Genomic DNA, 27,700 nt, shown 5'->3' with positions numbered 1-27,700 from the left:
CCCAGCTGCCCCACCACAGACTCTTACTGGACACACACTCCTGTACAGACTCTTATTGGACACACTGTATAGACACACACACACACTCCTGCACAGACTCTTACTGGACACACTGTATAGACACACACTCTCCTGTACAGACTCTTACTGGACACACACTCCTGTACAGACTCTTACTGGACACACTGTATAGACACACACACTCCTGTACAGACTCTTATTGGACACACTGTATAGACACACACACTCCTGTACAGACTCTTACTGGACACACTGTATAGACACACACACACACTCCTGTACAGACTCTTACTAGACACACTGTATAGACACACACACTCCTGTACAGACTCTTACTGGACACACACTCCTGTACAGACTCTTACTGGACACACTGTATAGACACACACTCCTGTACAGACTCTTATTGGACACACTGTATAGACACACACACACACACACCTGTACAGACTCTTATTGGACACACTGTATAGACACACACACCTGTACAGACTCTTATTGGACACACTGTATAGACACACAAACTCCTGTACAGACTCTTATTGGACACACTGTATAGACACACACACACTCCTGTACAGACTCTTATTGGACACACTGTATAGACACACACACTCCTGTACAGACTCTTATTGGACACACTGTATAGACACACAAACTCCTGTACAGACTCTTATTGGACACACTGTATAGACACACACACTCCTGTACAGACTCTTACTGGACACACTGTATAGACACACACACACACTCCTGTACAGACTCTTACTAGACACACTGTATAGACACACACACTCCTGTACAGACTCTTATTGGACACACTGTATAGACACACACACACACTCCTGTATAGACTCTTACTGGACACACTGTATAGACACACACACACTCCTGTATAGACTCTTACTGGACACACTGTATAGACACACACGCTCCTGTACAGACTCTTACTGGACACACTGTATAGACACACACACACACTCCTGTACAGACTCTTACTGGACACACTGTATAGACACACACACTCCTGTACAGACTCTTATTGGACACACTGTATAGACACACACACACTCCTGTACAGACTCTTATTGGACACACTGTATAGACACACACACACTCCTGTTCAGACTCTTATTGGACACACTGTATAGACACACACACACACTCCTGTACAGACTCTTATTGGACACACTGTATTGACACATACACTCCTGTACAGACTCTTATTGGACACACTGTATAGACACACACACACACTCCTGTACAGACTCTTATTGGACACACTGTATAGACACACACACACTCCTGTACAGACTCTTATTGGACACACTGTATAGACACACACACTCCTGTACAGACTCTTATTGGACACACTGTATAGACACACAAACTCCTGTACAGACTCTTATTGGACACACTGTATAGACACACACACACACTCCTGTTCAGACTCTTATTGGACACACTGTATAGACACACACACACTCCTGTACAGACTCTTATTGGACACACTGTATTGACACACTCCTGTACAGACTCTTACTGGACACACTGTATAGACACACACACTCCTGTACAGACTCTTACTGGACACACTGTATAGACACACACACACTCCTGTACAGACTCTTATTGGACACACTGTATAGACACACACACTCCTGTACAGACTCTTACTGGACACACTGTATAGACACACACACACTCCTGTACAGACTCTTATTGGACACACTGTATAGACACACACACACTCCTGTACAAACTCTTATTGGACACACTGTATAGACACACACACTCCTGTACAGACTCTTACTGGACACACTGTATAGACACACACACTCCTGTACAGACTCTTATTGGACACACTGTATTGAACACACACACACACACACCTGTACAGACAAAGAAAATCCCAGGGAAATTCCAGTGAAGATCAGCCCAGTCTTATCAGAGACCACAGCTCAGTTCCTGTGAGACAGCTGCCTCCTGCAGACTGACCTCAGAGCAGAGCAAACAGCCTGTTTACACACACTGGCCCCTTCCCAGAAACCAACACCCACTCTGCGCATCCCAGCGGGCACTCTGACTGAGGGCTGGCTGGGGTCCGGCTGGGGTCATGCTGGGGTCAGGCAAAACAACACACACCCCCCGAGCCCAGGAGCTGTATCCCACTGACCAGCCCCTGTGAGGGCAGAACCAGCTGTGCCCCAGCTGTGCCCCACTGACCAGCCCCTGTGAGGGCAGAACCAGCTGTGCTCCAGCTGTGCCCCACTGACCAGCCCCTGTGAGGGCAGAACCAGCTGTGCCCCAGCTGTGCCCCACTGACCAGCCCCTGTGAGGGCAGGACCAGCTGTGCCCCAGCTGTGCCCCACTGACCAGCCCCTGTGAGGGCAGAACCAGCTGTGCCCCAGCTGTGCCCCAGCTGTGCCCCAGCAGTGCTGTGCGGGGGCAGGGAACTGTGAGACCTGGAGAGCAGGTGGTGGCGTTAGTTAGGGCTGGGGTGTGTGGAGGTGTTGATACTCTCACACTGGCTCGTCTGGGTGCAGGAGCAGTTCTGAGGACTGGGAGTTTAGCCAGCAGGTGGGTGGTGGCGGTGGTGGTGTGGGGGGGGGTTGTTTGTTGAGAGGTCAGAGGTCAAAGGGCACTCCTGTCTTCCCAAATATTGACCGTGCAAATAGTTCAGGTCTGGGGCTGACAGCAGAGTAAATGATTACTGCAGAGGGGCACCTCTCCAGCAGCAGTTCCAGTCTGTGTGCGTTCGCAAAACCGCCTGAGCAACACAGCAGAGGTAAAAAAAACACGCCAACAGCCCCCCCTGCTGGAGAGCGCGGGTGTGTCTCTCTGTGTTTGTGTGCGGCGCGTGTGTGCACCCGTCTGCGTGGCTCTGTAGCTGCCTGCGTTGTGCGTGGATTTGTGCACGTTGTGCGGGGATTTCCGTTTGTTTGGGATGCGGCGTCTGTGTTGATCTGCGCGTGTTGTTGTGTGCGTGTGTTCGTATCCGTGTGCGCTGTGATCACGTGTGAGTGGCGTGTTTATGAGTCTGTAGTTCTGTGTCAAATACAAATACGAATGTGTTTGTATTCGTGTGGGTGTGTCTTTATTCGTGTGCGTGCCTGTATTCCTGTGGATATGTTTGTTGTGTGTGTTGTGTGTGCATGATGAGTGTGTGTCTGTGTTCACGGGCGTATCTTTGTGTGTTTCTGGTGATCTGTTTATTTGTGAGTGCTATGCGTGTGTCTGTGTGTGTGTGTGTGCTGTGATTGTGTGTGTGTCTATGTGTGTTAATAAGCTGCCTGTGGAATGGCTGTGGAATGCCTGTGGAATGGCTGTGGAATGCCTGTGGAATGCCTGTGGAATGGCTGTGGAATGCTGTGGAATGCCTGTGGAATGGCTGTGGAATGGCTGTGGAATGCCCCACTCGCGTCCAGCAGGAAGCACCCTCCAGACACCCCTAGTCTGAGAACCTGCAGGCTGCAGGCTGTGTGGAGGAGAGGTGCAGCCGAGGCGCAGTGGGCGGATCCTCTGCCAGGAGACCCCGCCCACCCCCCCGGGGGAGTGGCCGAGGGTCCGGGGGAGGAGCTGGGGGAACTCACGGGCCTGTGCTCGGAGGCCCCTCCCACGTCCCGAGGCAGCAGCAGAGACTGAGAGAGCTGCACAGACAGCGCCGAGAGAAGACAGGCGGATCAGACGTCCAGATGCGCCGGCGCGGCTGACGCACACCAGCGGCGCTCCATGGCTCACTCGCGGTTCCCAGGTCTGTGTCTCTCCTGAGCTCTTTTCCGAAATCCGGCGCTGCCTCGCGGGTGAAAACCCCCTTTCTGTTTAGCGTCCGGCTTACCCACTTAATTATCCTGGAGGGCTAAGGACCATGCAGTGGGGGTCTCGACACCAATACGCTTATTCGCAATTATCATCATTGTAACTATTATTATTATTATTAGCAATAGGTGTGAATGGGTGCACTATGGGCGGAGTGGTGGCTCTGTGGCTCAGGATCTGAGCCTGTGGCTGGGAGGTTGCCGGTTCGAATCCCGCGGCCGGCAGAGGATTCCTACTCCGTTGGGCCCCTGAGCGAGGCCCTTCACCCCAACTGCTCCAGGGGTGCTGTATAAATGGCTGACCCTGCGCTCTGACCCCCAGCTTCTCTCTCCCTGTCTGTGTGTCTCATGTAGAGCAAGCTGGGGTCAGTGAGAGGACACGTTCCTCATGCAGGAGATTGTACCGGGCCGATAAAGAGATCCGATCTGAATTCGGTCCGGTGTGGAAGAAGAGCAGGAGGGGAGTAGACCGAGACTTCTTCAGATTCGGGGGGTTGCCGCAGACGAGGCTGACGAGTCGGCCTCTCCCTGCGCCCAGGACCCCCCTCCCTCCTGCCTCTCGGCGTGCCCCTCGCGTCTGCAGGGGTCCCGAACGCCCCGGGTTCTGTGTCTGCAGTGCTGGGGGGGGGGCGAGGCAGAGCGAGGCAGAGAGAGAAGGAGCGAGCAGGGCGCGGGGCAGGAATTCATCTTGAATTGAGTTTAACGCGTTGGCTTTAAGACAGGGAGAGAAGCTGGGGGTCAGGGCGCAGGGTCGGCCATTTATACAGCACCCCTGGAGCAGCTGGGGTGAAGGGCCTCGCTCAGGGGTCCAGCGGAGTAGGATTCCTCTGCCGGCCGCGGGATTCGAACCGGCAACCTCCCAGCCCACAGTGAGGCGTTTCACTGTGGACCTGCGCTCTGTTTCCTTCTCCATACGACTGACACACACACGCACGCACGCACACACACACACTCGCGCCTGGTCCGACTGGTCCCCCGGGGAAAACAATGTGGACCGACCGGAGCAGCGCGCTGGTTTCAGGGAAAGTCCGACGCGCCCTGACTGGAATCGGAGCCTCCGGAATTCCTCGTCTGTACAGGAAAACAAGCAGCAAAACCCCCCCCCCTCCGAAAAAAACAGTGTTAGAGAACACCACCTCACTGCCTTGTAACCCTGTAACTCCCAGCTCCCAGCCCCACTGGAGCCCAGCAGGGGGAGCCTGGCCAGTACCTGGAGGGGAGACTCCTGGGAGGAGAGCTGAGGCTGCTGCTGGAGGAGGTGTGAGTGGGGCCAGCAGGGGGCGCTCTCACCCTGCGGTCTGTGTGGGTCCTGATGCCCCAGTATAGTGACGGGGGACACTGGACTGTAAACAGGCGCCGTCCTTCAGATGAGACATCAAACCGAGGTCCCGACTCTCTGTGGTCATTAACAATCCCGGGGTGTCTCTCGAGAAGAGTAGGGGTGTTACCCCAGTGTCCTGGTCAGATACCCCCCCTGGTCTTGACCCATCATGGCCTCCTGATCACCCCCCTCTCTGAACTGGCTTCATCCCTCTGCTCTCCTCCCCACTGAGAGCTGCTGTGTGTGAGAGGACTGGAGCATCATGCAGGTGGGGCTGCCCATTGGTGGCGAGGGTGGGATTCCCCATTACCTGTAAAGTGCTCTGAGTGGAGTGTCCAGAAAAGTGCTATGGAAGTGTAAGACATTATTATTATTAAAAATCATACTTCTGCCTGGCAGACCTGTAACTTCCTATGACCTATGAACCACTTCCTCTCCTCAGGAGCTGAGTGGGGTGGAGACCCCTCTCCCAGCGAGCGGGGGGACAGCCCGGAGATGAGGATCGTCCTGGTGGGCAAGACGGGAGTGGGGAAGAGCGCAGTGGGGAACTCCATCCTGGGCCGGAAAGAATTCCTCTCCATCCTCAGCTCCGCGTCCGTCACCAGCGCGTGCTGCAAGCAGAGAGCCGTGGTCCAGGGCAGGGGCGTGGCGGTGGTGGACACGCCCGGCCTGTTCGACACGGACAAGCCCAGCGACGCCATCGTGGGGGAGGTGGTCAGGTGCATCCAGGTCTCCTGCCCGGGGCCCCACGCCTTCCTGCTGGTGCTGCAGCTGAACAGGTTCACCGAGGAGGAGCAGAGGTCCGTGGAGGCCCTGCAGGAGATCTTCGGGGAGCAGGCCGCCAGGTACATGATCGTGCTCTTCACCCGCGGAGACGACCTCCAGGGCCAGAGCATCCACCAGTTCGTCCGGAGCGCCCACCCCGCGCTGAGAGAGGTGATCCGGAAGTGCGGGGGCAGGTACCACGTCTTCAACAACCGGGAACCGGGAGACAGTCCGGGAAACCAGGCCCAGGTCCGAGGGCTGCTGGACACGGTGGAGCGCACCATCGTGGCCAACGGGGGCGGCTGCTACACCCAGGAGATGTTCGAGGAGGCCGAGAGGAAGATCCGGGAGAAGGAGGAGGAGCTGAAGGGGGCGCTCCGCACGAGGAGGCGCAGGGAGGGGGAGGAGGTCGAAGAGAGCCGGAGGAGGAAGAAGGAGGAGCTGAGGAAGAGGAGGACGCAGAGCTTGGAGGTGGCCAGGGAGGAGCTGGAGCGGGCGGTGGAGGTGGAGTTCGAGCGGAGGATGAGGGCCCTGAGCGAGCGCTGGGAGGTGGAGCTGGGGAGGGCCCGGGAGCAGGCCGAGCAGGCGGAGCTGCAGCTGAGCTTCAAGCCCACCCTGAGGGACAAGATCGCCAGGGCGTTCAACATGGCGGGCAGGAGGAGGAGGAAGACGAGGAAGCAGTAGGGCCCAGAGCAGCAGCGCACCCCAGCTCTCCTCCACCCTCTGTCACATTGTTCTGCGGTTCCCTGTTTCCACAGAGCTTGAATCGTTAATGATGGACAGAGCTTTGTGAATGACGCACTTCGTAGGAAGGCACTCTAGAGTATAAAATAAAGCTTGTAAGAAACACAGGAGTCGGTCTCGGGAGCGAGTGGTGTTGATGGCCCACCATACATCTGCTCCCCTCTGGGTGGTGCGAATTCCTCCAGAAACAGAACCAGGCCTTGTCCCACAGGCCAACAGGAGCTGGACACTGTATGGCTGGCTTCCCCAGTCCTGGTCCTGGAGGGGTCAGTGTGTGTGTGTGTCTGCAGAGTCTCCGGGGGTCTTTAAAGCAGGGCTGTCCAGTCCTGGTCCTGGAGGGGTCAGTGTGTGTGTGTCTGCAGAGTCTCCGGGGGTCTTTAAAGCAGGGCTGTCCAGTCCTGGTCCTGGAGGGGTCAGTGTGTGTGTGTCTGCAGAGTCTCTGGGGGTCTTTAAAGCAGGGCTGTCCAGTCCTGGTCCTGGAGGGGTCAGTGTGTGTGTGTCTGCAGAGTCTCCAGGGGACTTTAAAGCAGGGCTGTCCAGTCCTGGTCCTGGAGGGGTCAGACAGTGTGTCCAGTCCTGGTCCTGGAGGGGTCAGTCAGTGTGTCCAGTCCTGATCCTGGAGGGGTCAGTGTGTGTGTGTCTGCAGAGTCTCCGGGGGTCTTTAAAGCAGGGCTGTCCAGTCCTGGTCCTGGAGGGGTCAGTGTGTGTGTGTCTGCAGAGTCTCCAGGGGACTTTAAAGCAGGGCTGTCCAGTCCTGGTCCTGGAGGGGTCAGACAGTGTGTCCAGTCCTGGTCCTGGAGGGGTCAGTCAGTGTGTCCAGTCCTGGTCCTGGAGGGGTCAGTGTGTGTGCGTCTGCAGAGTCTCCAGGGGTCTTTAAAGCAGGGCTGTCCAGTCCTGGTCCTGGAGGGGTCAGTGTGTCTCTGCAGCAGGGCTGTCCAGTCCTGGTCTTGGAGGGGTCAGTCAGTGTGTCCAGTCCTGGAGGGGTCAGGTCCGTCCACTAACTCTTGGGAACCCCCAGGACCAACACTGGGGTCCCCTGCTGTCTCAGGGTGCGTTACAGCACGACAGGTTGGGTCTGGGTGTTTGAGGAGACAAGCTTTTCTCAGCAAGAAAACAAGGAAAACAGGTTTTCGGACAACAGCGTATTTTTTATTACACGGTAAATCAGCACAAATCTCGGAGTATTCCCGGCGCGTCTCTCCGTCTCTCAGCCTTCTCCCTGGCTTCCCTGTGCAAGGCGCTGGGCCGCCCGGCTGGGAAGGGGGTCCGGCACGTCAGGATTCACGGCACGGCGCTACAATCGGGGAACCCCCCCCCAGAATTCCCCTGCGTAGGACAAGGGTCTCAATTCGTGTCCTGGCGGACTGAGCTTCTGTTGTTTTGTCACTGTTGTCAAAACCTGCACACTCTCCTCTCTCTCTCCCTCTCCTTCCCTTTGCTCTGACCCCCAGCTTCTCTCTCCCTGTCTGTGTGTCTCATGGAGAGCAGGCTGGGGTCTGTGAGAGGACACATTCCTCATGCAAGACGTTGTACAGGGTCAATAAAGTGATCTGATCTGATCTGACCGTGAGCCGCACTTGACTCAACCTGCAGTGGCGCTTGTGGCCACCAGGGGGCGACATCTGAGCCGGCTGCTCGTCCTGCAGCGGTGTCGGTCGCTGTGATAGTTGTGCGGTTGTTGCTCTTGTTGACTTGTTCTTACATGCCAGGCAGAGATTCTGGAGTCGGGACTGCACAGATGGTGACGTCACAGTGATAATAGAGATCATGATATTCTCTCTTCTCGGTGTGTCTGTATGAACCCCTCTCTCTCTCTCTCAGTGCAGTGTTCATGTACTGGAGTGTCCAGTCAGTGTGTCTGTGTGAACCCCTCTCTCTCTCTCAGTGCAGTGTTCATGTACTGGAGTGTCCAGTCAGTGTGTGTGTATGAACCCCTCTCTCTCTCAGTGCAGTGTTCATGTACTGGAGTGTCCAGTCAGTGTGTGTGTATGAACCCCTCTCTCTCTCAGTGCAGTGTTCATGTACTGGAGTGTCCAGTCAGTGTGTCTGTATGAACCCCTCTCTCTCTCAGTGCAGCGGGGCGCCCAGCCCGAGCTCAGGGCGCTGCTGGAGCATTGTGGGAACAGGTACCACCTCTTCAACAACAGAGACGCCAGCGACCGCCGGCAGGTGACCCTGCTGCTGGACACGGTCGACGGGGTGGTGCAGGAGAACAGAGGGGGGTACTACGCCAGGGGGCACGGAGGCAGAGGCACAGAGGAGCAACAGAAAGACAAGAACAAATCGATCAAGGACCGGGTGCTGGGTTTCAGTAAAGTATCTCCAAGGTCCCGTCACCACCTGACATGGAAACGGAAACAGAGTTATGACGTCTCGCGCAAGATGGAGGTCCAGAGTGGGGACATAGAGGACAGGAGCAAAGTATTCGCACAGAAACAGAGTTACGACGTCTCACGCAAGATGGAGGTCCAGAGTGGGGACATAGAGGACAGGAGCAAAGTATTCTCACAGAAACAGAGTTATGACGTCTCGCGCAAGATGGAGGTCCAGAGTGGGGACATAGAGGACGGGAGCAAAGTATTCTCACAGAAACAGAGTTATGACGTCTCGCGGTGTCGGTCGATGTGATAGCGGTTGTTGCTCTCGTTGACTTGAGATTCTGGGGTCAGGACTGCACAGATGGTGACGTCACGGTGATAATAGAGATGGCCAATAAAGTACTCTTATTTACTCCCCCCCTGCCCCCCAGCTTAATAGACCTCCTTCCTCTTTCTGGTATACTGGTACGCGTTCATCATCTTCCCCTTGAGGGAGTCGAGGAACCGAAACTTGAATTTCTGCACCTCTGCCTGTTCCCGGGCCCTTATCCTCACCTCCTCCGCCTCCTTCCTGCTCCAGAAGTCTTTCCGTTCCCGAAACACAGCCTTCAGGGAGCTCCTCCGCCTCCCCAGTTCCCTCTCCATCTCCATCTCCCTCCGGATCTGCTCCTCCTTCTCCCGGATCTTCCTCTCGGCCTCCTCGAACATCTCCTGGGTGTAGCAGTCGCCCCCGTTGGCCGCGATGATGCGCTCCACCGTGTCCAGCAGCCCTCGGACCTGGGCCTGGTTTCCCGGACTGTCCCCCGGTTCCCGGTTGTTGAAGACGTGGTACCTGCCCCCGCACTTCCGGATCACCTCTCTCAGCGCGGGGTGGGCGCTCCGGACGAACTGGTGGATGCTCTGGCCCTGGAGGTCGTCTCCGCGGGTGAAGAGCACGATCATGTACCTGGCGGCCTGCTCCCCGAAGATCTCCTGCAGGGCCTCCACGGACCTCTGCTCCTCCTCGGTGAACCTGTTCAGCTGCAGCACCAGCAGGAAGGCGTGGGGCCCCGGGCAGGAGACCTGGATGCACCTGACCACCTCCCCCACGATGGCGTCGCTGGGCTTGTCCGTGTCGAACAGGCCGGGCGTGTCCACCACCGCCACGCCCCTGCCCTGGACCACGGTTCTCCGCTTGCAGCACGCGCTGGTGACGGACGCGGAGCTGAGGACGGAGAGGAATTCTTTCCGGCCCAGGATGGAGTTCCCCACTGCGCTCTTCCCCACTCCCGTCTTGCCCACCAGGACGATCCTCATCTCCGGGCTGTCCCCCCGCTCGCTGGGAGAGGGGTCTCCACCCCACTCAGCTCCTGAGGAGAGGAAGTGATGTGGTTCATGAGCACCTGAGGCGCTGGTTACCTACCTGTACCTACCTACCAACCTCACACCTGGGCCACCTGACAACCTCACACCTGGGCTAACAACCTCACACCTCACTCCTACCAACCTCACACCTGCATTAACAACCTCTCATCTGGGCTGCCTGACAACCTCACACCTGGGCTACCTGAGCGCCTCACACCTGCGCTGCCTGACCACCTCACACCTGGGCTAATAACCTCACACCTGCGCTACCTGACCGCCTCACACCTGGGCTACCTGATAACCTCACACCTGTACTAACAACCTCTCATCTGGGCTACCTGACAACCTCACACCTGCGCTACTTGAGTGCCTCACACCTTGACTACCTGACCGCCTCACACCTGGGCTACCTGAGTGCCTCACACCTGGGCTACCTGAGCACCTCACACCTGGGCTACCTGACCGCCTCACACCTGGGCTACCTGAGCGCCTCACACCTGCGCTACCTGACCACCTCACACCTGCGCTACCTGACCACCTCACACCTGGGCTACCTGACCACCTCACACCTGGGCTACCTGAGTGCCTCACACCTGGGCTACCTGAGCACCTCACACCTGGGCTACCTGACCACCTCACACCTGCACTACCTGAGCACCTCACACCTGGGCTACCTGATAACCTCACACCTGTACTAACAACCTCTCATCTGGGCTACCTGACCTCCTCACACCTGGGCTACCTGATCACCTCACACCTGCACTACCTGACCACCTCACACCTGGGCTACCTGACCACCTCACACCTGCGCTACCTGAGTGCCTCACACCTGGGCTACCTGACCGCCTCACACCTGCGCTACCTGACCACCTCACACCTGGGCTACCTGACCGCCTCACACCTGTACTAACAACCTCTCATCTGGGCTACCTGACCTCCTCACACCTGGGCTACCTGACCACCTCACACCTGGGCTACCTGACCGCCTCACACCTGTACTAACAACCTCTCATCTGGGCTACCTGACCACCTCACACCTGGGCTACCTGACCACCTCACACCTGGGCTACCTGAGTGCCTCACACCTGGGCTACCTGACCGCCTCACACCTGCGCTACCTGAGTGCCTCACACCTGGGCTACCTGACCGCCTCACACCTGCGCTACCTGAGTGCCTCACACCTGCGCTACCTGACCGCCTCACACCTGCGCTACCTGAGTGCCTCACACCTGCGCTACCTGAGTGCCTCACACCTGCGCTACCTGACCACCTCACACCTGGGCTACCTGACCGCCTCACACCTGTACTAAGAACCTCTCATCTGGGCTACCTGACCTCCTCACACCTGGGCTACCTGACCACCTCACACCTGGGCTACCTGACCGCCTCACACCTGTACTAACAACCTCTCATCTGGGCTACCTGACCACCTCACACCTGGGCTACCTGACCACCTCACACCTGGGCTACCTGAGTGCCTCACACCTGGGCTACCTGACCGCCTCACACCTGCGCTACCTGAGTGCCTCACACCTGGGCTACCTGACCGCCTCACACCTGCGCTACCTGAGTGCCTCACACCTGCGCTACCTGAGTGCCTCACACCTGCGCTACCTGACCGCCTCACACCTGCGCTACCTGAGCACCTCACACCTGGGCTACCTGACCGCCTCACACCTGGGCTACCTGAGCGCCTCACACCTGCGCTACCTGACCACCTCACACCTGCGCTACCTGACCACCTCACACCTGGGCTACCTGACCACCTCACACCTGGGCTACCTGAGTGCCTCACACCTGGGCTACCTGAGCACCTCACACCTGCACTACCTGAGCACCTCACACCTGGGCTACCTGATAACCTCACACCTGTACTAACAACCTCTCATCTGGGCTACCTGACCTCCTCACACCTGGGCTACCTGATCACCTCACACCTGCACTACCTGACCACCTCACACCTGGGCTACCTGACCACCTCACACCTGCGCTACCTGAGTGCCTCACACCTGGGCTACCTGACCGCCTCACACCTGCGCTACCTGACCACCTCACACCTGGGCTACCTGACCGCCTCACACCTGTACTAACAACCTCTCATCTGGGCTACCTGACCTCCTCACACCTGGGCTACCTGACCACCTCACACCTGGGCTACCTGACCGCCTCACACCTGTACTAACAACCTCTCATCTGGGCTACCTGACCACCTCACACCTGGGCTACCTGACCACCTCACACCTGGGCTACCTGAGTGCCTCACACCTGGGCTACCTGACCGCCTCACACCTGCGCTACCTGAGTGCCTCACACCTGGGCTACCTGACCGCCTCACACCTGCGCTACCTGAGTGCCTCACACCTGCGCTACCTGAGTGCCTCACACCTGCGCTACCTGACCGCCTCACACCTGCGCTACCTGAGTGCCTCACACCTGCGCTACCTGAGTGCCTCACACCTGGGCTACCTGACCACCTCACACCTGCACTAACAACCTCTCACCTGGGTTACCTGAGCACCTCACACCTGGGCTACCTGAGCACCTCACACCTAGGCTACCTGAGCACCTCACACCTGCGGTCCCTGAGTGTCTCACACCTGGGCTACCTGACCACCTCACACCTGGGCTACCTGAGCACCTCACACCTGGGCTACCTGAGCACCTCACACCTGGGCTACCTGACTACCTCACACCTGCGCTACCTGAGCACCTCATACCTGGGCTACCTGAGCACCTCACACCTGCGCTACCTGAACACCTCACACCTGGGCTACCTGAGCACCTCACACCTGCGCTACCTGAGCACCTCACACCTGGGCTACCTGAGCACCTCACACCTGCGCTACCTGAGCGCCTCACACCTGGGCTACCTGAGCACCTCACACCTGCGCTACCTGAGCACCTCACACCTGCGCTACCTGAACACCTCACACCTGGGCTACCTGAGCACCTCACACCTGGGTTACCTGAGCACCTCACACCTGGGCTACCTGACCGCCTCACACCTGGGCTACCTGACCGCCTCACACCTGGGCTACCTGAGTGCCTCACACCTGCGCTACCTGAGCACCTCACACCTGGGCTACCTGACTACCTCACACCTGGGCTACCTGAGTGCCTCACACCTGGGCTACCTGAGTGCCTCACACCTGGGCTATCTGACCACCTCACACCTGCGGTCCCTGAGTGTCTCACACCTGGGCTACCTGACCACCTCACACCTGCGCTACCTGAGTGCCTCACACCTGCGCTACCTGAGCACCTCACACCTGGGCTACCTGACCACCTCACACCTGGGCTACCTGAGTGCCTCACACCCGGGCTACCTGAGTGCCTCACACCTGGGCTATCTGACCACCTCACACCTGCGGTCCCTGAGTGTCTCACACCTGGGCTACCTGACCACCTCACACCTGCGCTACCTGAGTGCCTCACACCTGCGCTACCTGAGCACCTCACACCTGGGCTACCTGACCGCCTCACACCTGGGCTACCTGAGTGCCTCACACCTGCGCTACCTGAGCACCTCACACCTAGGCTACCTGAGCACCTCACACCTGGGCTACCTGAGCACCTCACACCTAGGCTACCTGAGCACCTCACACCTGGGTTACCTGAGCACCTCACACCTGGGCTACCTGACCGCCTCACACCTGGGCTACCTGACCGCCTCACACCTGGGCTACCTGAGTGCCTCACACCTGCGCTACCTGAGCACCTCACACCTGGGCTACCTGACTACCTCACACCTGGGCTACCTGAGTGCCTCACACCTGGGCTACCTGAGTGCCTCACACCTGGGCTATCTGACCACCTCACACCTGCGGTCCCTGAGTGTCTCACACCTGGGCTACCTGACCACCTCACACCTGCGCTACCTGAGTGCCTCACACCTGCGCTACCTGAGCACCTCACACCTGGGCTACCTGACCACCTCACACCTGGGCTACCTGAGTGCCTCACACCTGGGCTATCTGACCACCTCACACCTGCGGTCCCTGAGTGTCTCACACCTGGGCTACCTGACCACCTCACACCTGCGCTACCTGAGCACCTCACACCTGGGCTACCTGAGCACCTCACACCTGTGTTACCTGACTACCTCACACCTGCGCTACCTGAGCACCTCATACCTGGGCTACCTGAGCACCTCACACCTGCGCTACCTGAACACCTCACACCTGGGCTACCTGAGCACCTCACACCTGTGCTACCTGAGCGCCTCACACCTGGGCTACCTGAGTGCCTCACACCTGGGCTACCTGACTACCTCACACCTGCGCTACCTGAGCACCTCACACCTGGGCTACCTGACTACCTCACACCTGCGCTACCTGAACACCTCACACCTGGGCTACCTGAGCACCTCACACCTAGGCTACCTGAGCACCTCACACCTGGGCTACCTGACCACCTCACACCTGGGCTACCTGAGTGCCTCACACCTGGGCTACCTGACTACCTCACACCTGCGCTACCTGAGCACCTCACACCTGGGCTACCTGACTACCTCACACCTGCGCTACCTGAGCACCTCACACCTGGGCTACCTGAGCACCTCACACCTGCACTACCTGAGCACCTCACACCTGGGCTACCTGAGCACCTCACACCTGGGCTACCTGACCACCTCACACCTGGGCTACCTGAGCACCTCACACCTGCGCTACCTGACCACCTCACACCTGGGCTACCTGATCACCTCACACCTGCGCTACCTGACCACCTCACACCTGGGCTACCTGACCACCTCACACCTGGGCTACCTGAGTGCCTCACACCTGCGCTACCTGAGTGCCTCACACCTGCGCTACCTGATTGCCTCACACCTGCGCTACCTGACCACCTCACACCTGCGGTCCCTGAGTGTCTCACACCTGGGCTACCTGACCACCTCACACCTGCGCTACCTGAGCACCTCACACCTGGGCTACCTGAGCACCTCACACCTGGGCTACCTGACTACCTCACACCTGCGCTACCTGAGCACCTCATACCTGGGCTACCTGAGCACCTCACACCTGCGCTACCTGAACACCTCACACCTGGGCTACCTGAGCACCTCACACCTGCGCTACCTGAGCACCTCACACCTGGGCTACCTGAGCACCTCACACCTGCGCTACCTGAGCACCTCACACCTGCGCTACCTGAACACCTCACACCTGGGCTACCTGACCACCTCACACCTGGGCTACCTGACTGCCTCATACTAAAGGTAAAGAGCCACGATGACTGACCAGTACACCCCTTAAACTAGTTCAGTGCTCTGCTGTAGTCACTTAGCAACGGGTCCCCACCCCCCCCACCCCACACACACACACACTCACACACAGACATACAGTACACACACACACATACACACACTCACACACACACACAGACATACAGTACACACACACATACACTCACACACACACACATACACTCACACACACACACACCAGAACTGAAACCTAATTTCATTCTGCGCTCAGATCTCGTACTGGAGTTAGAAGCTCTAGCGTTGGTGACGAGACCAGACCGTGCGCCGAGCTTCTCTGGACCTGCCCGGTGGAGAAGCTACTCTGTGGCCAGGAGTCGTAAAAGAGCAGACAGAGCTTACCTGTCTGCGCGCGGCGAGCCATGGGCTGGAATGCCTCAGAACAGGAAGTTTTCCGAAGGTATTTCTGCAGCAGGTGAACCTGGAAACCTGCTCCAGCTGGTCTCCTCCGGGGGGCGGGAGGAGACGCTCAGCATGGCTCTGATGCCAGAGCGAGACACAGACACAGAGTTCACACGCAGAGGAGGAAGTAGAAGGAATCTGCCTTCCCCAGGCCCCTCCCCCCGAGTGGGAGGAGTCTCTCCGCTAGGCTCTGTGACTCCGCAGGCCCCTCCCCCCGAGTGGGAGGAGTCTCTCCGCTCGGCCCTGTGACTCCGCAGGCCCCTCCCCCGAGTGGGAGGAGTCTCTCACCGCAGCCCTGTTACTCCGCAGGCCCCTCCCCCGAGTGGGAGGAGTCTCCCCGCCCGGCTCCGAGAGCCCCCAGGCTCCTCCTCCTCCTCCCTCGGCCCGGCCAGAGTCTGTCCCCAGCCTGTTCCGCAGAGAAGCGTCTGCGTGTTTCCCCGGCGAAGACGACCAGCTCTCCGAGCGCGACTCCCTGGCAGCAATGAGCAGCCGCGGCGGGAAAGGGTCCCGAGACCGTAAGTGTTGCTCGCCGCGATGAATACGGGCACCGACGCACGGGCGGACAGCTCTGTGGTGTCGAATAGTTATCTGTGCCTTTTCCTGGACACGAGAGGAGGTGGTGACTGCAGTTGTGTTGTTTCCACGGCTGGTGATCCAACCAAACCGGCCCGTCTCGTCAGGGCAAGCTCATTTCAGGAGGATCGCGAGCGCTCCTTCCTTCGACCCGCGCAAAACCGCTCATTTCTGGTTCTGATCCGATCTGATCTGAAACGGAAAAGGACGCTGTACTGGTAGGCACAGCATCCAATTATCATGTGCCCTGCTCAGTGCCAACTGCTCCTAGAGCAGTCCGAGAGCACAGACAGAAGGCACAGAATGGTCCAGCTCCAGGTTATCCTAGGACACTATTGAATGAGCACAGTCTAGCTCTTGATTTGATATCTGATGTGAGCGCCTTTGCACCCTGATGAAGACCAGGCTCCACACAGTGGGCTGTAGGGTCACTCTCTCACTCTGATAAAGACCAGGCTCCACACAGTGAGCTGTAGGGTCACTCTCTCACTCTGATGAAGACCAGGCTCCACACAGTGGGCTGTAGGGTCACTCTCTCACTCTGATGAAGACCAGGCTCCACACAGTGGGTTGCAGAGTCACTCTCTCACTCTGATGAAGAGCAGGCTCCACACAGTGGGGTGTAGAGTCACTCTCTCACTCTGATGAAGAGCAGGCTCCACACAGTGGGCTGTAGAGTTACTCTCTCACTCTGATGAAGACAAGGCTCCACACAGTGGGGTGTAGGGTCACTCTCTCACTCTGATGAAGACCAGGCTCCACACAGTGGGGTGCAGAGTCACTCTCTCACTCTGATGAAGAGCAGGCTCCACACAGTGGGCCGTAGAGTCACTCTCTCACTCTGATGAAGACCAGGCTCCACACAGTGGGCTGTAGAGTTACTCTCTCACTCTGATGAAGACAAGGCTCCACACAGTGGGGTGTAGGGTCACTCTCTCACTCTGATGAAGACCAGGCTCCACACAGTGGGGTGCAGAGTCACTCTCTCACTCTGATGAAGAGCAGGCTCCACACAGTGGGCCGTAGAGTCACTCTCTCACTCTGATGAAGACCAGGCTCCACACAGTGGGCTGTAGAGTTACTCTCTCACTCTGATGAGATTTCTGTGTTTCTTATCCCCAGGTGCAGATATCTCTCCGTCCCCGGACGACCTGAGGCTGGTTCTGCTGGGCCGCAGTGGGTCAGGCAAGAGCTCGGCGGGGAACACCCTCCTGGGCCGGGAGGAGTTCCGGTCGGTGCTCAGCTCCGCTCCAGTGACGCAGCGCTGCCAGGCGGCTCACACCGAGTCCAGAGGGAGGCGCGTGTCGGTGGTCGACACGCCGGACCTCTTCGCCAGCGGCGGGGCCGACCCCAGCGCTCACGCCCGGGCCTGCCTGGCCCTCTCGGACCCGGGCCCCCACGCCTTCCTGCTGGTGCTGCAGCTGGGGCGCTTCACCCAGGGCGAGAGGAAGATCCTGGAGCAGGTGGAGCAGGCGTTCGGACCCGGAGCCAGGCCGCACACGGTGGTCCTGTTCACCCACGGGGACGACCTGGAGGGGGCCGGCCTCGAGGACGTCCTGCGGGGCGCCCAGCCCGAGCTCAGGGCGCTGCTGGAGCATTGTGGGAACAGGTACCACCTCTTCAACAACAGAGACGCCAGCGACCGCCGGCAGGTGACCCGGCTGCTGGGGACGATCGACATGATGGTGGAAAAGAACGAGGCACGGATCCGGAGAAGATATTACTCCGCGAGGCACGCAGGCAGGGGCGAGGAGAGACAGTGGGCGGTCAAGAAACGCGTGGCGCAAGTCCGGAATTCACTTTGCTCTTTCGGCGTGCCGAAGAGATCGGAGGGCGAAGGGTCCCGTCGCCAGGTGGCGCAGAGCAGACAGAGTCGCACCACCGCAGCCAAGATGAAAGAAGTCTCACACTACGATGGAGCAGGCAAAGCCCAGCCTGGCAAGACCCGCAAGGTGACCGGCTACAGATCACACAACTTCAGAAACCCCCCAGGGCCAGCGCAGTAGAGCGCACTCAGAAGGTCGAGACACACTCTTGTGTGCGTCGTTGTGCGTGTCAGGTTTAATTGGGAAGGGAAGACAGCACTACATTCCTCACGAGCGTGAACAAGAACGTCCATCCTGCTGCGGGTTCCCATCTGCTCGACAGACACACACACACACACACAAAGCCAGGATCCAGGAACACAAGAACGGTTACAATCACGAGTTCTTGCTCCCCACCCCCACCCCCCTCTGTGTACAGAAGAGCCTCCTGTCCTGACTGGAGGAGCTCACCCAGCTGTGTCTGGAGAGAAGCCGGGGTATCGGCTTCAACCACAGGGCTGGGCAGCTTGTTCCCCACCCCTGCCCCTCTCTGTGTACAGCAGAGCCTCCTGTCCTGACTGGAGGAGCTCACCCAGCTGTGTCTGGAGAGAAGCCAGGGTATCGGCTTCAACCACAGGGCTGGGCAGCTTGTTCCCCACCCCTGCCCCTCTCTGTGTACAGCAGAGCCTCCTCTCCTGACTGGAGGAGCTCACCCAGCTGTGTCTGGAGAGAAGCCAGGGTATCGGCTTCAACCACAGGGCTGGGCAGCTTGTTCCCCACCCCTGCCCCCCTCTGTGTACAGTGTACCCCCACCACCCTTATGATAATGTAGTCCCTCCTGTTCTTAGTTTTAAATGCGATAGGTTACTGATACTCTATCCTCTGTTTTCTGTTTCATTATTTACAAAACTCTCCTGTTTTCAGAGTTTGTTCTCTGCATAACTGCCAGACCTTGACCTTGGTCTCCTGTTACTTTTTTCTTGGTGGCGGTACAAAATTATATTTCTTAAAGGCAAATATGGGTTTGTTTTGAGCTTGGTGTTTTCTTCCATGGTCAGAATGATGCAGAAAAAAACCCCTGCAGCTTAAGTCTGTTTTTCAACGTTGAACTGTATGCTTTGTCCTTTGTGAAAAAAAATAAACACTGTCCGATCAAGAACACAGCCTTTGTCTTTCCTCTGCCAATCCTATGGGGACCCTCTCATCAGGTATAGATCAGAAAGATCACAGCAACACAGCCCATCCAGGTCCCATCTTGTATATTTAGTAGTTAAATTAATGCGAAGATCTGATCCAGCTGTGTCTGAAGAGAAGCCCCAGGGTATTTGCTTCAACCACAGGACTGGGCAGCTTGTTCCACACCCCCACCCCCCTCTGTGTACAGCAGAGCCTCCTGTCCTGACTGGAGGAGCTCACCCAGCTGCGTCTGGAGAAAAGCCAGGGTATCGGGTTCAACCACAGGGCTGGGCAGCCTGTTCCCCACCCCCACCACCCTCTGTGTACAGAAGAGCCTCTTCTTTGCAGTTTCAATCCCAGTAGTTTCCCCTCCGCCCTCTGGTTTGTGTTTCACAGTAAAACCACCTGCAGGAGGTGGGGCAGGGGGTCGGAATAGTGGGGTACAACCAGCCTAGAGTGAGGCAGGGCCTGACTCAGACGCTCCCTCACACAGACAGAGAGGCGAGGCTCGGAGTCGAACAGGGGCTGTCCCGCTCGGTGCTGGGGAATCCTGTTTGTCTGCATGTCAGTCAGGAGTGATGATCCGCGTTCCTCTCGCTGATAAGACCAGACCGGGCTGGTCTCTCAGCATTCCTACCCTCACTCCGAGACCATGGGAATGTGACAGCAGGAAACAGGAGCAGAGTCAGTGTGTGTGTATGAACCCCTCTCTCTCTCAGTGCAGTGTTCATGTACTGGAGTGTCCAGTCAGTGTGTCTATATGAACCCCTCTCTCTCTCAGTGCAGTGTTCATGTACTGGAGTGTCCAGTCAGTGTGTGTGTATGAACCCCTCTCTCTCTCAGTGCAGTGTTCATGTACTGGAGTGTCCAGTCAGTGTGTGTGTATTAACCCCTCTCTCTCTCAGTGCAGTGTTCATGTACTGGAGTGTCCAGTCAGTGTGTGTGTATGAACCCCTCTCTCTCTCAGTGCAGTGTTCATGTCCTGGAGTGTCCAGTCAGTCAGGGTGTCTGTATGAACCCCTCTGTCTCAGGAATGATGAAGTCTAACTGGCACCGAGCCATTCCAGAAAGTGACAGGGCTCTCTGCCACATTCCTCCGCAGCAGGTGGAACTGGTCAGACACGCTTGTGCGATCTTCCCCGACGAGGGAACATGAGGAAGTCACCGAGGTCTTCGGAGAACACCCTGGGGCGCGGACGCCTGTTAGTCGCTCACCGAGTGAGTCTGTCAGTGTGTCTGTGGGCGCCTCAGTGTGCCTGGCTGTGAGTCAGTCAAGGTGCTGTGGTCAGTCAATAACCTATAGGAGAATACACTATTAGAGCATTACTATAGCAGTAATACTATTATGGTATAAAAGTATTATCTCTATGAGAGGTGTGTTATTTCAGGAGACAGTCATAAATCTATCAAGAATGCTCCATAATCTATAAGAGAAGACAGTCTCTAATCTATTAGAGACCTGTAATACAGGCTGTTAATTCACAACACTATAATAAATCTCAATAACACTCTATGATCTATAAGAGAATACAGTATACCAGAGGATATAGACTAGAATGTCTGAGAGAGAATACTGTCTAGAATCTTATCAAATACAGTGCAAAATATGTGATCGGTAAAACAGCCTTTCGCCAATCAGGAGAGTATTCAAAGTCCATCCGTTTAAAAATGATGATAATCAATACCAGGAGATAATCTTTGCGAGTATGATCCGTTACATCACAAAGCCCTCAATGACTTCCAGCAGAAGACAGCGTTGATCGATCCTTCAGCGAAATCAGACATCTGGCTGTTTCACTACAGGCGTCTGGGCGAAGTAGCTCACTGCAGGGTAACAGTGCTTTAACCCTACCACCCCCGTATCTGAACCTGCAACCCCACAGCGCTTGAACTATTCCTCCAAACCACCGTTTTATAAAAGCCCCGCAGCTCGTTCCCCACCCCCGCCACCCTCTGTGTAAACACGTCTCCCAGGCGGTATGAGTCAGTTGTGAAAGTATACAGCAGCTGGCACACACTGGTACTCTCTGAGTATTTCACCAGAACAACCCGTGTGAAGCACCCCACACCAATTTTAACCAGTTTTTTTTCCCCGAACGACTGGAATTATTTTCACCAACAACAGGCGCAAAACGGGGATTATTTAAAGGAGAACTGCAGGGCTCTTTTTTATTATTTCAGAGATAGAAAGAACCGGTGTGGACGAGCGCGTTTTTTTCGACCCCTGACGAGAGTACGAGATGCACAGTGACATGTAAGACACCCCCCCAATTGACATCACAAAATGGAAAAAAAAGTTTCCAGGCGTGCGCAACTCACCGTCCTGTGTGGTGATGCGGCCTCTGTGACTCTGGAAACAAGCAGGTCTCCTCACCCAGGAGAAACCCTGCTCTCAGCCTGCAGACGGTCTCGCCCACAGGCACCACTTACTCCACCGGTGCCCGCTGGATCACTCCTGCCGAGGGGCGGCCGCTGCACGACCTGCGCTCACCCGCTCGTCCGGCTCGGCTCTCCGGACAGCCGGCCAGCCAGCGCCGGGACCAGCGAGCAGGAAGGGCCGCCTCACCTCACAGCTCTCGCCCGAGACGAGACCGGGGGGGTCTGCGGCCACATGGCGACTCCCAGTACCTTGTTTTTTTTTTTTTTTAAATCGCGACATTTTTTTAATGTTTTTATTTATGCATAACAGGATGACAAAACTCACAATCAATACTCAAACACGAGTACATATCCGAGCCCAAGGCAAAACGCCAAGATCGCCAGGGGTACGCATATCACAACATAAAAATGAAACCAGTTCCGGAAAAAAAAAAACAGATCAAGCGAATGCAATAAAAACCGCTTTCATATACGAGCCCAGCAACACACACAATATAAAAGCCCCATGACGTCGCCAGCGGCGCGTACTGTCATACCGCTGCGCTGTACAAGGAAAAAAAAAAGACTAAACTGAACGAGGGAAATAAAGATCACAGAGGCACATCTCGCATGTTTTTGTATTTAAAAGTCTTGACGATTCGCCCTCACGTCTGTTTTTAAACCGTTGTAACGTGGGTCCCTTCCCAAGACTTTATTTTACAGTATGTATATAATGACGCGCCAGTATGAGCATGAAGGCTATTTTCCAGATGGTTGCCGGTGGGATTACAGATCGGCATGACATCTATTATTTCGTGAGAGGTACCGGTACCGATATTGGGACTTGCTTCACTCCCTCAAAGTTCACGCCGTCCAGCTGAATTCGGAATGTGTCAAAGCCCGCGGCGATACACCCGAGACTCATCCGTCCCGTCCGCGGATGTGCTTATTTTCTCCCACCCGAGATGCGGTTCGCCGTTCACAGACAGCTCCCTGTGCCCCTCTCCCTCCCCCCGGGCGTGTGTGTGCGTGTGTGTGTGCTGTGTTGTGTCGTAAACAGACTGTCGCCTCCTCATTTCACTTTGTCGTCGGGCAAAACATCCACTTAGGGGGCGACGCGTCTCAGCCCAGGTCGTGACTCGCCGCCATTTTCAAACCCCTCGGGCTCCGCCCTCCCGCTGGCGGTTTCCTCGGAAACGGGCTCAGTCTCCGCCCCTTCCGGTGAGCCGGTCAGTCACGATGATGATTAGGATTATTATTGCTGATCGACACCACGGAGGGCAAGACACACCCTTGGTGTTCTTGTATCATTAAGTTTACGGGCAGGACACACCTGGAGCTCCGGGGTCTGGGGGGTGCAAGGCCGAGTTTGTTTCTGGTGGGGAGCGGGGGGGAACCACCTAGAGGAGAACAGATACAGGGCAGGCAAACAACAGCCCCTCGCGTGGGCTGTCTGAGACCTCGGCGCTCGGCGGGGCTCTCCGGTCAGGCTGCGCTTGTGTCTTTGGCGCAGAGAGGAGTCAGAGTCACCAATCTCGGCACGGCACCCCCCCAGTGACCATACCAGACGAAGAGGAGAGGGTACGGAGCCCGCCAGACACACTGACTGACCCCTCCAGGACCAGGACTGGACACACACACTGAACCCTCCAGGACCAGGACTGGACAGTCCTGCTGCAGACACACTGACTGACCCCTCCAGGACCAGGACTGGACAGCCCTGCTTTAAAGACCCCTGGAGACTCTGCAGACACACACACTGACCCCTCCAGGACCAGGACTGGACAGCCCTGCTTAAAAGACCCCCAGAGACTCTGCAGACACACACACACTGACCCCTCCTGGACCAGGACTGGACACACTGACTGACCCCTCCAGGACCAGGACTGGACAGCCCTGCTTTAAAGACCCCCGGAGACTCTGCAGACACACACACACTGACCCCTCCAGGACCAGGACTGGGGAAGCCAGCCATACAGTGTCCAGCTCCTGTTGGCCTGTGGGACAAGGCCTGGTTCTGTTTCTGGAGGAATTAGCTCCACCCAGAGGGGAGCAGATGTAAGGTGGGCCATCAACACCACTCGCTCCCGAGACCGACTCTTGTGTTTCTTACAAGCTTTATTTTATACTCTAGAGTGCCTTCCTACGAAGTGCGTCATTCACAAAGCTCTGTCCATCATTAACAATTCAAGCTCTGTGGAAACAGGGAACCGCAGAACAATGTGACAGAGGGTGGAGGAGAGCTGGGGTGCGCTGCTGCTCTGGGCCCTACTGCCTCCTCGTCTTCCTCCTCCTCCTGCCCGCCATGTTGAACGCCCTGGCGATCTTGTCCCTCAGGGTGGGCTTGAAGCTCAGCTGCAGCTCCGCCTGCTCGGCCTGCTCCCTGGCCCTCCCCAGCTCCACCTCCCAGCGCTCGCTCAGGGCCCTCATCCTCCGCTCGAACTCCTCCTCCACCGCCCGCTCCAGCTCCTCCCTGGCCACCTCCAAGCTCTGCGTCCTCCTCTTCCTCAGCTCCTCCTTCTTCCTCCTCCGGCTCTCTTCGACCTCCTCCCCCTCCCTGCGCCTCCTCGTGCGGAGCGCCCCCTTCAGCTCCTCCTCCTTCTCCCGGATCTTCCTCTCGGCCTCCTCGAACATCTCCTGGGTGTAGCAGCCGCCCCCGTTGGCCACGATGATGCGCTCCACCGTGTCCAGCAGCCCTCGGACCTGGGCCTGGTTTCCCGGACTGTCCCCCGGTTCCCGGTTGTTGAAGACGTGGTACCTGCCCCCGCACTTCCGGATCACCTCTCTCAGCGCGGGGTGGGCGCTCCGGACGAACTGGTGGATGCTCTGGCCCTGGAGGTCGTCTCCGCGGGTGAAGAGCACGATCATGTACCTGGCGGCCTGCTCCCCGAAGATCTCCTGCAGGGCCTCCACGGACCTCTGCTCCTCCTCGGTGAACCTGTTCAGCTGCAGCACCAGCAGGAAGGCGTGGGGCCCCGGGCAGGAGACCTGGATGCACCTGACCACCTCCCCCACGATGGCGTCGCTGGGCTTGTCCGTGTCGAACAGGCCGGGCGTGTCCACCACCGCCACGCCCCTGCCCTGGACCACGGCTCTCTGCTTGCAGCACGCGCTGGTGACGGACGCGGAGCTGAGGATGGAGAGGAATTCTTTCCGGCCCAGGATGGAGTTCCCCACTGCGCTCTTCCCCACTCCCGTCTTGCCCACCAGGACGATCCTCATCTCCGGGCTGTCCCCCCGCTCGCCGGGAGAGGGGTCTCCACCCCACTCAGCTCCTGAGGAGAGGAAGTGATGTGGTTCATGAGCACCTGAGGCGCTGGTTACCTACCTGTACCTACCTACCAACCTCACACCTGGGCCACCTGACAACCTCACACCTGGGCTAACAACCTCACACCTCACTCCTACCAACCTCACACCTGCATTAACAACCTCTCATCTGGGCTGCCTGACAACCTCACACCTGGGCTACCTGAGCGCCTCACACCTGCGCTGCCTGACCACCTCACACCTGGGCTACCTGATAACCTCACACCTGTACTAACAACCTCTCATCTGGGCTACCTGACCACCTCACACCTGGGCTACCTGAGTGCCTCACACCTTGACTACCTGACCGCCTCACACCTGCGCTACCTGACCACCTCACACCTGCGCTACCTGAGCACCTCACACCTGGGCTACCTGACCACCTCACACCTGCGCTACCTGACCACCTCACACCTGGGCTACCTGACCACCTCACACCTGGGCTACCTGAGCACCTCACACCTAGGCTACCTGAGTGCCTCACACCTGCGCTACCTGAGCACCTCACACCTGGGCTACCTGACCACCTCACACCTGGGCTACCTGAGCGCCTCACACCTGCGCTACCTGAGCACCTCACACCTGGGCTACCTGACCGCCTCACACCTGGGCTACCTGACCGCCTCACACCTGCGCTACCTGAGTGCCTCACACCTGCACTACCTGACCACCTCACACCTAGGCTACCTGAGCACCTCACACCTGGGCTACCTGAGCACCTCACACCTGGGCTACCTGACTACCTCACACCTGGGTTACCTGAGCACCTCACACCTGGGCTACCTGACCGCCTCACACCTGGGCTACCTGAGTGCCTCACACCTGCGCTACCTGAGTGCCTCACACCTGCACTACCTGACCACCTCACACCTGCGCTACCTGAGTGCCTCACACCTGCACTACCTGACCACCTCACACCTAGGCTACCTGAGCACCTCACACCTGGGCAACCTGACCACCTCACACCTGGGCTACCTGAGTGCCTCACACCTGGGCTATCTGACCACCTCACACCTGCGGTCCCTGAGTGTCTCACACCTGCACTACCTGACCACCTCACACCTGCGCTACCTGAGTGCCTCACACCTGCACTACCTGACCACCTCACACCTAGGCTACCTGACCACCTCACACCTGGGCTACCTGAGCACCTCACACCTGGGCTACCTGAGCACCTCACACCTGCGCTACCTGACCACCTCACACCTGGGCTACCTGAGCACCTCACACCTGCGCTACCTGAGCACCTCACACCTGGGCTACCTGAGCACCTCACACCTGGGCTACCTGACTACCTCACACCTGCGCTACCTGACCACCTCACACCTGCGCTACCTGAGCACCTCACACCTGGGCTACCTGAGCACCTCACACCTGGGCTACCTGACCACCTCACACCTGGGCTACCTGACCACCTCACACCTGCGCTACCTGAGCACCTCACACCTGGGCTACCTGAGCACCTCACACCTGCGCTACCTGAGCACCTCACACCTGGGCTACCTGAGCACCTCACACCTGGGCTACCTGACCACCTCACACCTGGGCTACCTGAGTGCCTCACACCTGCGCTACCTGAGTGCCTCACACCTGCGCTACCTGACCACCTCACACCTAGGCTACCTGAGCACCTCACACCTGGGCTACCTGAGTGCCTCACACCTGGGCTATCTGACCACCTCACACCTGCGCTACCTGAGGACCTCACACCTGGGCTATCTGACCACCTCACACCTGCGCTACCTGAGCACCTCACACCTGGGCTACCTGACTACCTCACACCTGCGCTACCTGAGCACCTCACACCTGGGCTACCTGACCACCTCACACCTGGGCTACCTGACCACCTCACACCTGGGCTACCTGAGCACCTCACACCTGGGCTACCTGACTGCCTTATACTAAAGGTAAAGAGCCACGATGACTGACCAGTACAACCCTTCAACTAGTTCAGTGCTCTGCTGTAGTCACTTAGCAACAGGTCCCCCCCCACCCCACACACACACACACAGACATACAGTACACACACACATACACTCACACACTCACTCTCACACACACACACACACACACACCAGAACTGAAACCTAATTTCATTCTGCGCTCAGATCTCGTACCGGAGTTAGAAGCTCTAGCGCTGGTGACGAGACCAGACCGTGCGCCGAGCTTCTCTGGACCCGCCCGGTGGAGGAGAAGCTACTCTGTGGCCAGGAGTCGTAAAAGAGCAGACAGAGCTTACCTGTCTGCCCGCGGCGAGCCATGGGCTGGAATGCCTCAGAACAGGAAGTTTTCCGAAGGTATTTCTGCAGCAGGTGAACCTGGAAACCTGCTCCAGCTGGTCTCCTCCGGGGGGCGGGAGGGGACGCTCAGCATAGCTCCGATGCCAGAGCGAGACACAGACACAGAGTTCACACGCAGAGGAGGAAGTAGAAGGAATCTGCCTTCCCCAGGCCCCTCCCCCCGAGTGGGAGGAGTCTCTCCGC

The 27,700-nt window shown here is 57.6% G+C and overlaps 5 protein-coding genes across 7 annotated transcripts in view; 2 read left to right on the top strand and 3 right to left on the bottom strand.

Moving 5' to 3' along the window:
- The window catches only part of LOC138242462 (complement factor B-like), a 20,011-nt gene extending 17,996 nt beyond the window's left edge, over nucleotides 1-2,015 (bottom strand). The window contains exon 1 of the mRNA XM_069197987.1: nucleotides 1,914-2,015. The gene's annotated coding sequence lies outside the window, so the exon portion shown is untranslated. The remainder of the gene's footprint in view (nucleotides 1-1,913) is intronic.
- A 1,634-nt stretch (nucleotides 2,016-3,649) lies between these two features.
- LOC138242467 (GTPase IMAP family member 7-like) lies at nucleotides 3,650-6,776 on the top strand. The gene is made up of 2 exons (XM_069198002.1): nucleotides 3,650-3,775; nucleotides 5,603-6,776. The coding sequence occupies exons 1-2, from the start codon at nucleotides 3,754-3,756 to the stop codon at nucleotides 6,607-6,609; spliced, it is 1,029 nt and encodes a 342-aa protein (XP_069054103.1). The 5' UTR covers nucleotides 3,650-3,753; the 3' UTR covers nucleotides 6,610-6,776.
- A 2,627-nt stretch (nucleotides 6,777-9,403) lies between these two features.
- LOC138242470 (GTPase IMAP family member 7-like) lies at nucleotides 9,404-22,106 on the bottom strand. Of its 2 annotated transcripts, none has more exons than XM_069198009.1 (2): nucleotides 21,870-22,106; nucleotides 9,404-10,336 (listed from the first exon to the last, which is right to left on the bottom strand). In XM_069198009.1, exon 2 carries the CDS (start codon nucleotides 10,281-10,283, stop codon nucleotides 9,420-9,422), a length of 864 nt encoding a protein of 287 aa, XP_069054110.1. In that variant the 5' UTR covers nucleotides 10,284-10,336; nucleotides 21,870-22,106; the 3' UTR covers nucleotides 9,404-9,419. The 2 variants fall into 2 exon arrangements, with proteins under 2 accessions (XP_069054110.1, XP_069054109.1); XM_069198008.1 differs by lacking the exon at nucleotides 21,870-22,106 and adding an exon at nucleotides 15,937-16,110.
- Nucleotides 15,967-19,527, top strand: LOC138242615 (GTPase IMAP family member 6-like). Its single transcript, XM_069198158.1, has 3 exons — nucleotides 15,967-16,123; nucleotides 16,254-16,511; nucleotides 17,692-19,527. Exons 1-3 carry the CDS (start codon nucleotides 15,967-15,969, stop codon nucleotides 18,573-18,575), a joined length of 1,299 nt encoding a protein of 432 aa, XP_069054259.1. The 3' UTR covers nucleotides 18,576-19,527.
- Nucleotides 22,107-22,205: 99 nt separating the features above from the next.
- Nucleotides 22,206-27,601, bottom strand: LOC138242468 (GTPase IMAP family member 7-like). Of its 2 annotated transcripts, none has more exons than XM_069198003.1 (2): nucleotides 27,457-27,601; nucleotides 22,206-25,183 (listed from the first exon to the last, which is right to left on the bottom strand). In XM_069198003.1, exons 1-2 carry the CDS (start codon nucleotides 27,476-27,478, stop codon nucleotides 24,177-24,179), a joined length of 1,029 nt encoding a protein of 342 aa, XP_069054104.1. In that variant the 5' UTR covers nucleotides 27,479-27,601; the 3' UTR covers nucleotides 22,206-24,176. The 2 variants fall into 2 exon arrangements, with proteins under 2 accessions (XP_069054104.1, XP_069054105.1); XM_069198004.1 differs by lacking the exon at nucleotides 27,457-27,601 and adding an exon at nucleotides 27,335-27,423.
- Between the last annotated feature and the right edge of the window lie 99 nt (nucleotides 27,602-27,700).

This window comes from Lepisosteus oculatus, chromosome 14, assembly GCF_040954835.1.
Source record: "Lepisosteus oculatus isolate fLepOcu1 chromosome 14, fLepOcu1.hap2, whole genome shotgun sequence".
NCBI classification, from domain to species: domain Eukaryota; kingdom Metazoa; phylum Chordata; class Actinopteri; order Semionotiformes; family Lepisosteidae; genus Lepisosteus; species Lepisosteus oculatus.
This window is presented reverse-complemented; position numbering and strand designations above follow the sequence as displayed.

What these genes read in the sequence shown, in the direction of transcription:
- LOC138242467 (XM_069198002.1), top strand. Translation starts at nt 3,754, where the DNA reads ATGGCTCACTCGCGGTTCCCAG. An exon ending in GGCTCACTCGCGGTTCCCAG is followed by an intron (nt 3,776 to 5,602) that starts GTCTGTGTCTCT and finishes TCCTCTCCTCAG; the next exon opens with GAGCTGAGTGGGGTGGAGAC.
- LOC138242470 (XM_069198008.1), bottom strand. Translation starts at nt 15,958, where the DNA reads ATGGCTCGCCGCGCGCAGACAG. An exon ending in GGCTCGCCGCGCGCAGACAG is followed by an intron (nt 10,337 to 15,936) that starts GTAAGCTCTGTC and finishes TCCTCTCCTCAG; the next exon opens with GAGCTGAGTGGGGTGGAGAC.
- LOC138242615 (XM_069198158.1), top strand. Translation starts at nt 15,967, where the DNA reads ATGCCTCAGAACAGGAAGTTTTCCGAAGGTATTTCTGCAGCAGGTGAA. An exon ending in GTTCACACGCAGAGGAGGAA is followed by an intron (nt 16,124 to 16,253) that starts GTAGAAGGAATC and finishes GTGACTCCGCAG; the next exon opens with GCCCCTCCCCCGAGTGGGAG. An exon ending in CGGGAAAGGGTCCCGAGACC is followed by an intron (nt 16,512 to 17,691) that starts GTAAGTGTTGCT and finishes TCTTATCCCCAG; the next exon opens with GTGCAGATATCTCTCCGTCC.
- LOC138242468 (XM_069198003.1), bottom strand. Translation starts at nt 27,478, where the DNA reads ATGGCTCGCCGCGGGCAGACAG. An exon ending in GGCTCGCCGCGGGCAGACAG is followed by an intron (nt 25,184 to 27,456) that starts GTAAGCTCTGTC and finishes TCCTCTCCTCAG; the next exon opens with GAGCTGAGTGGGGTGGAGAC.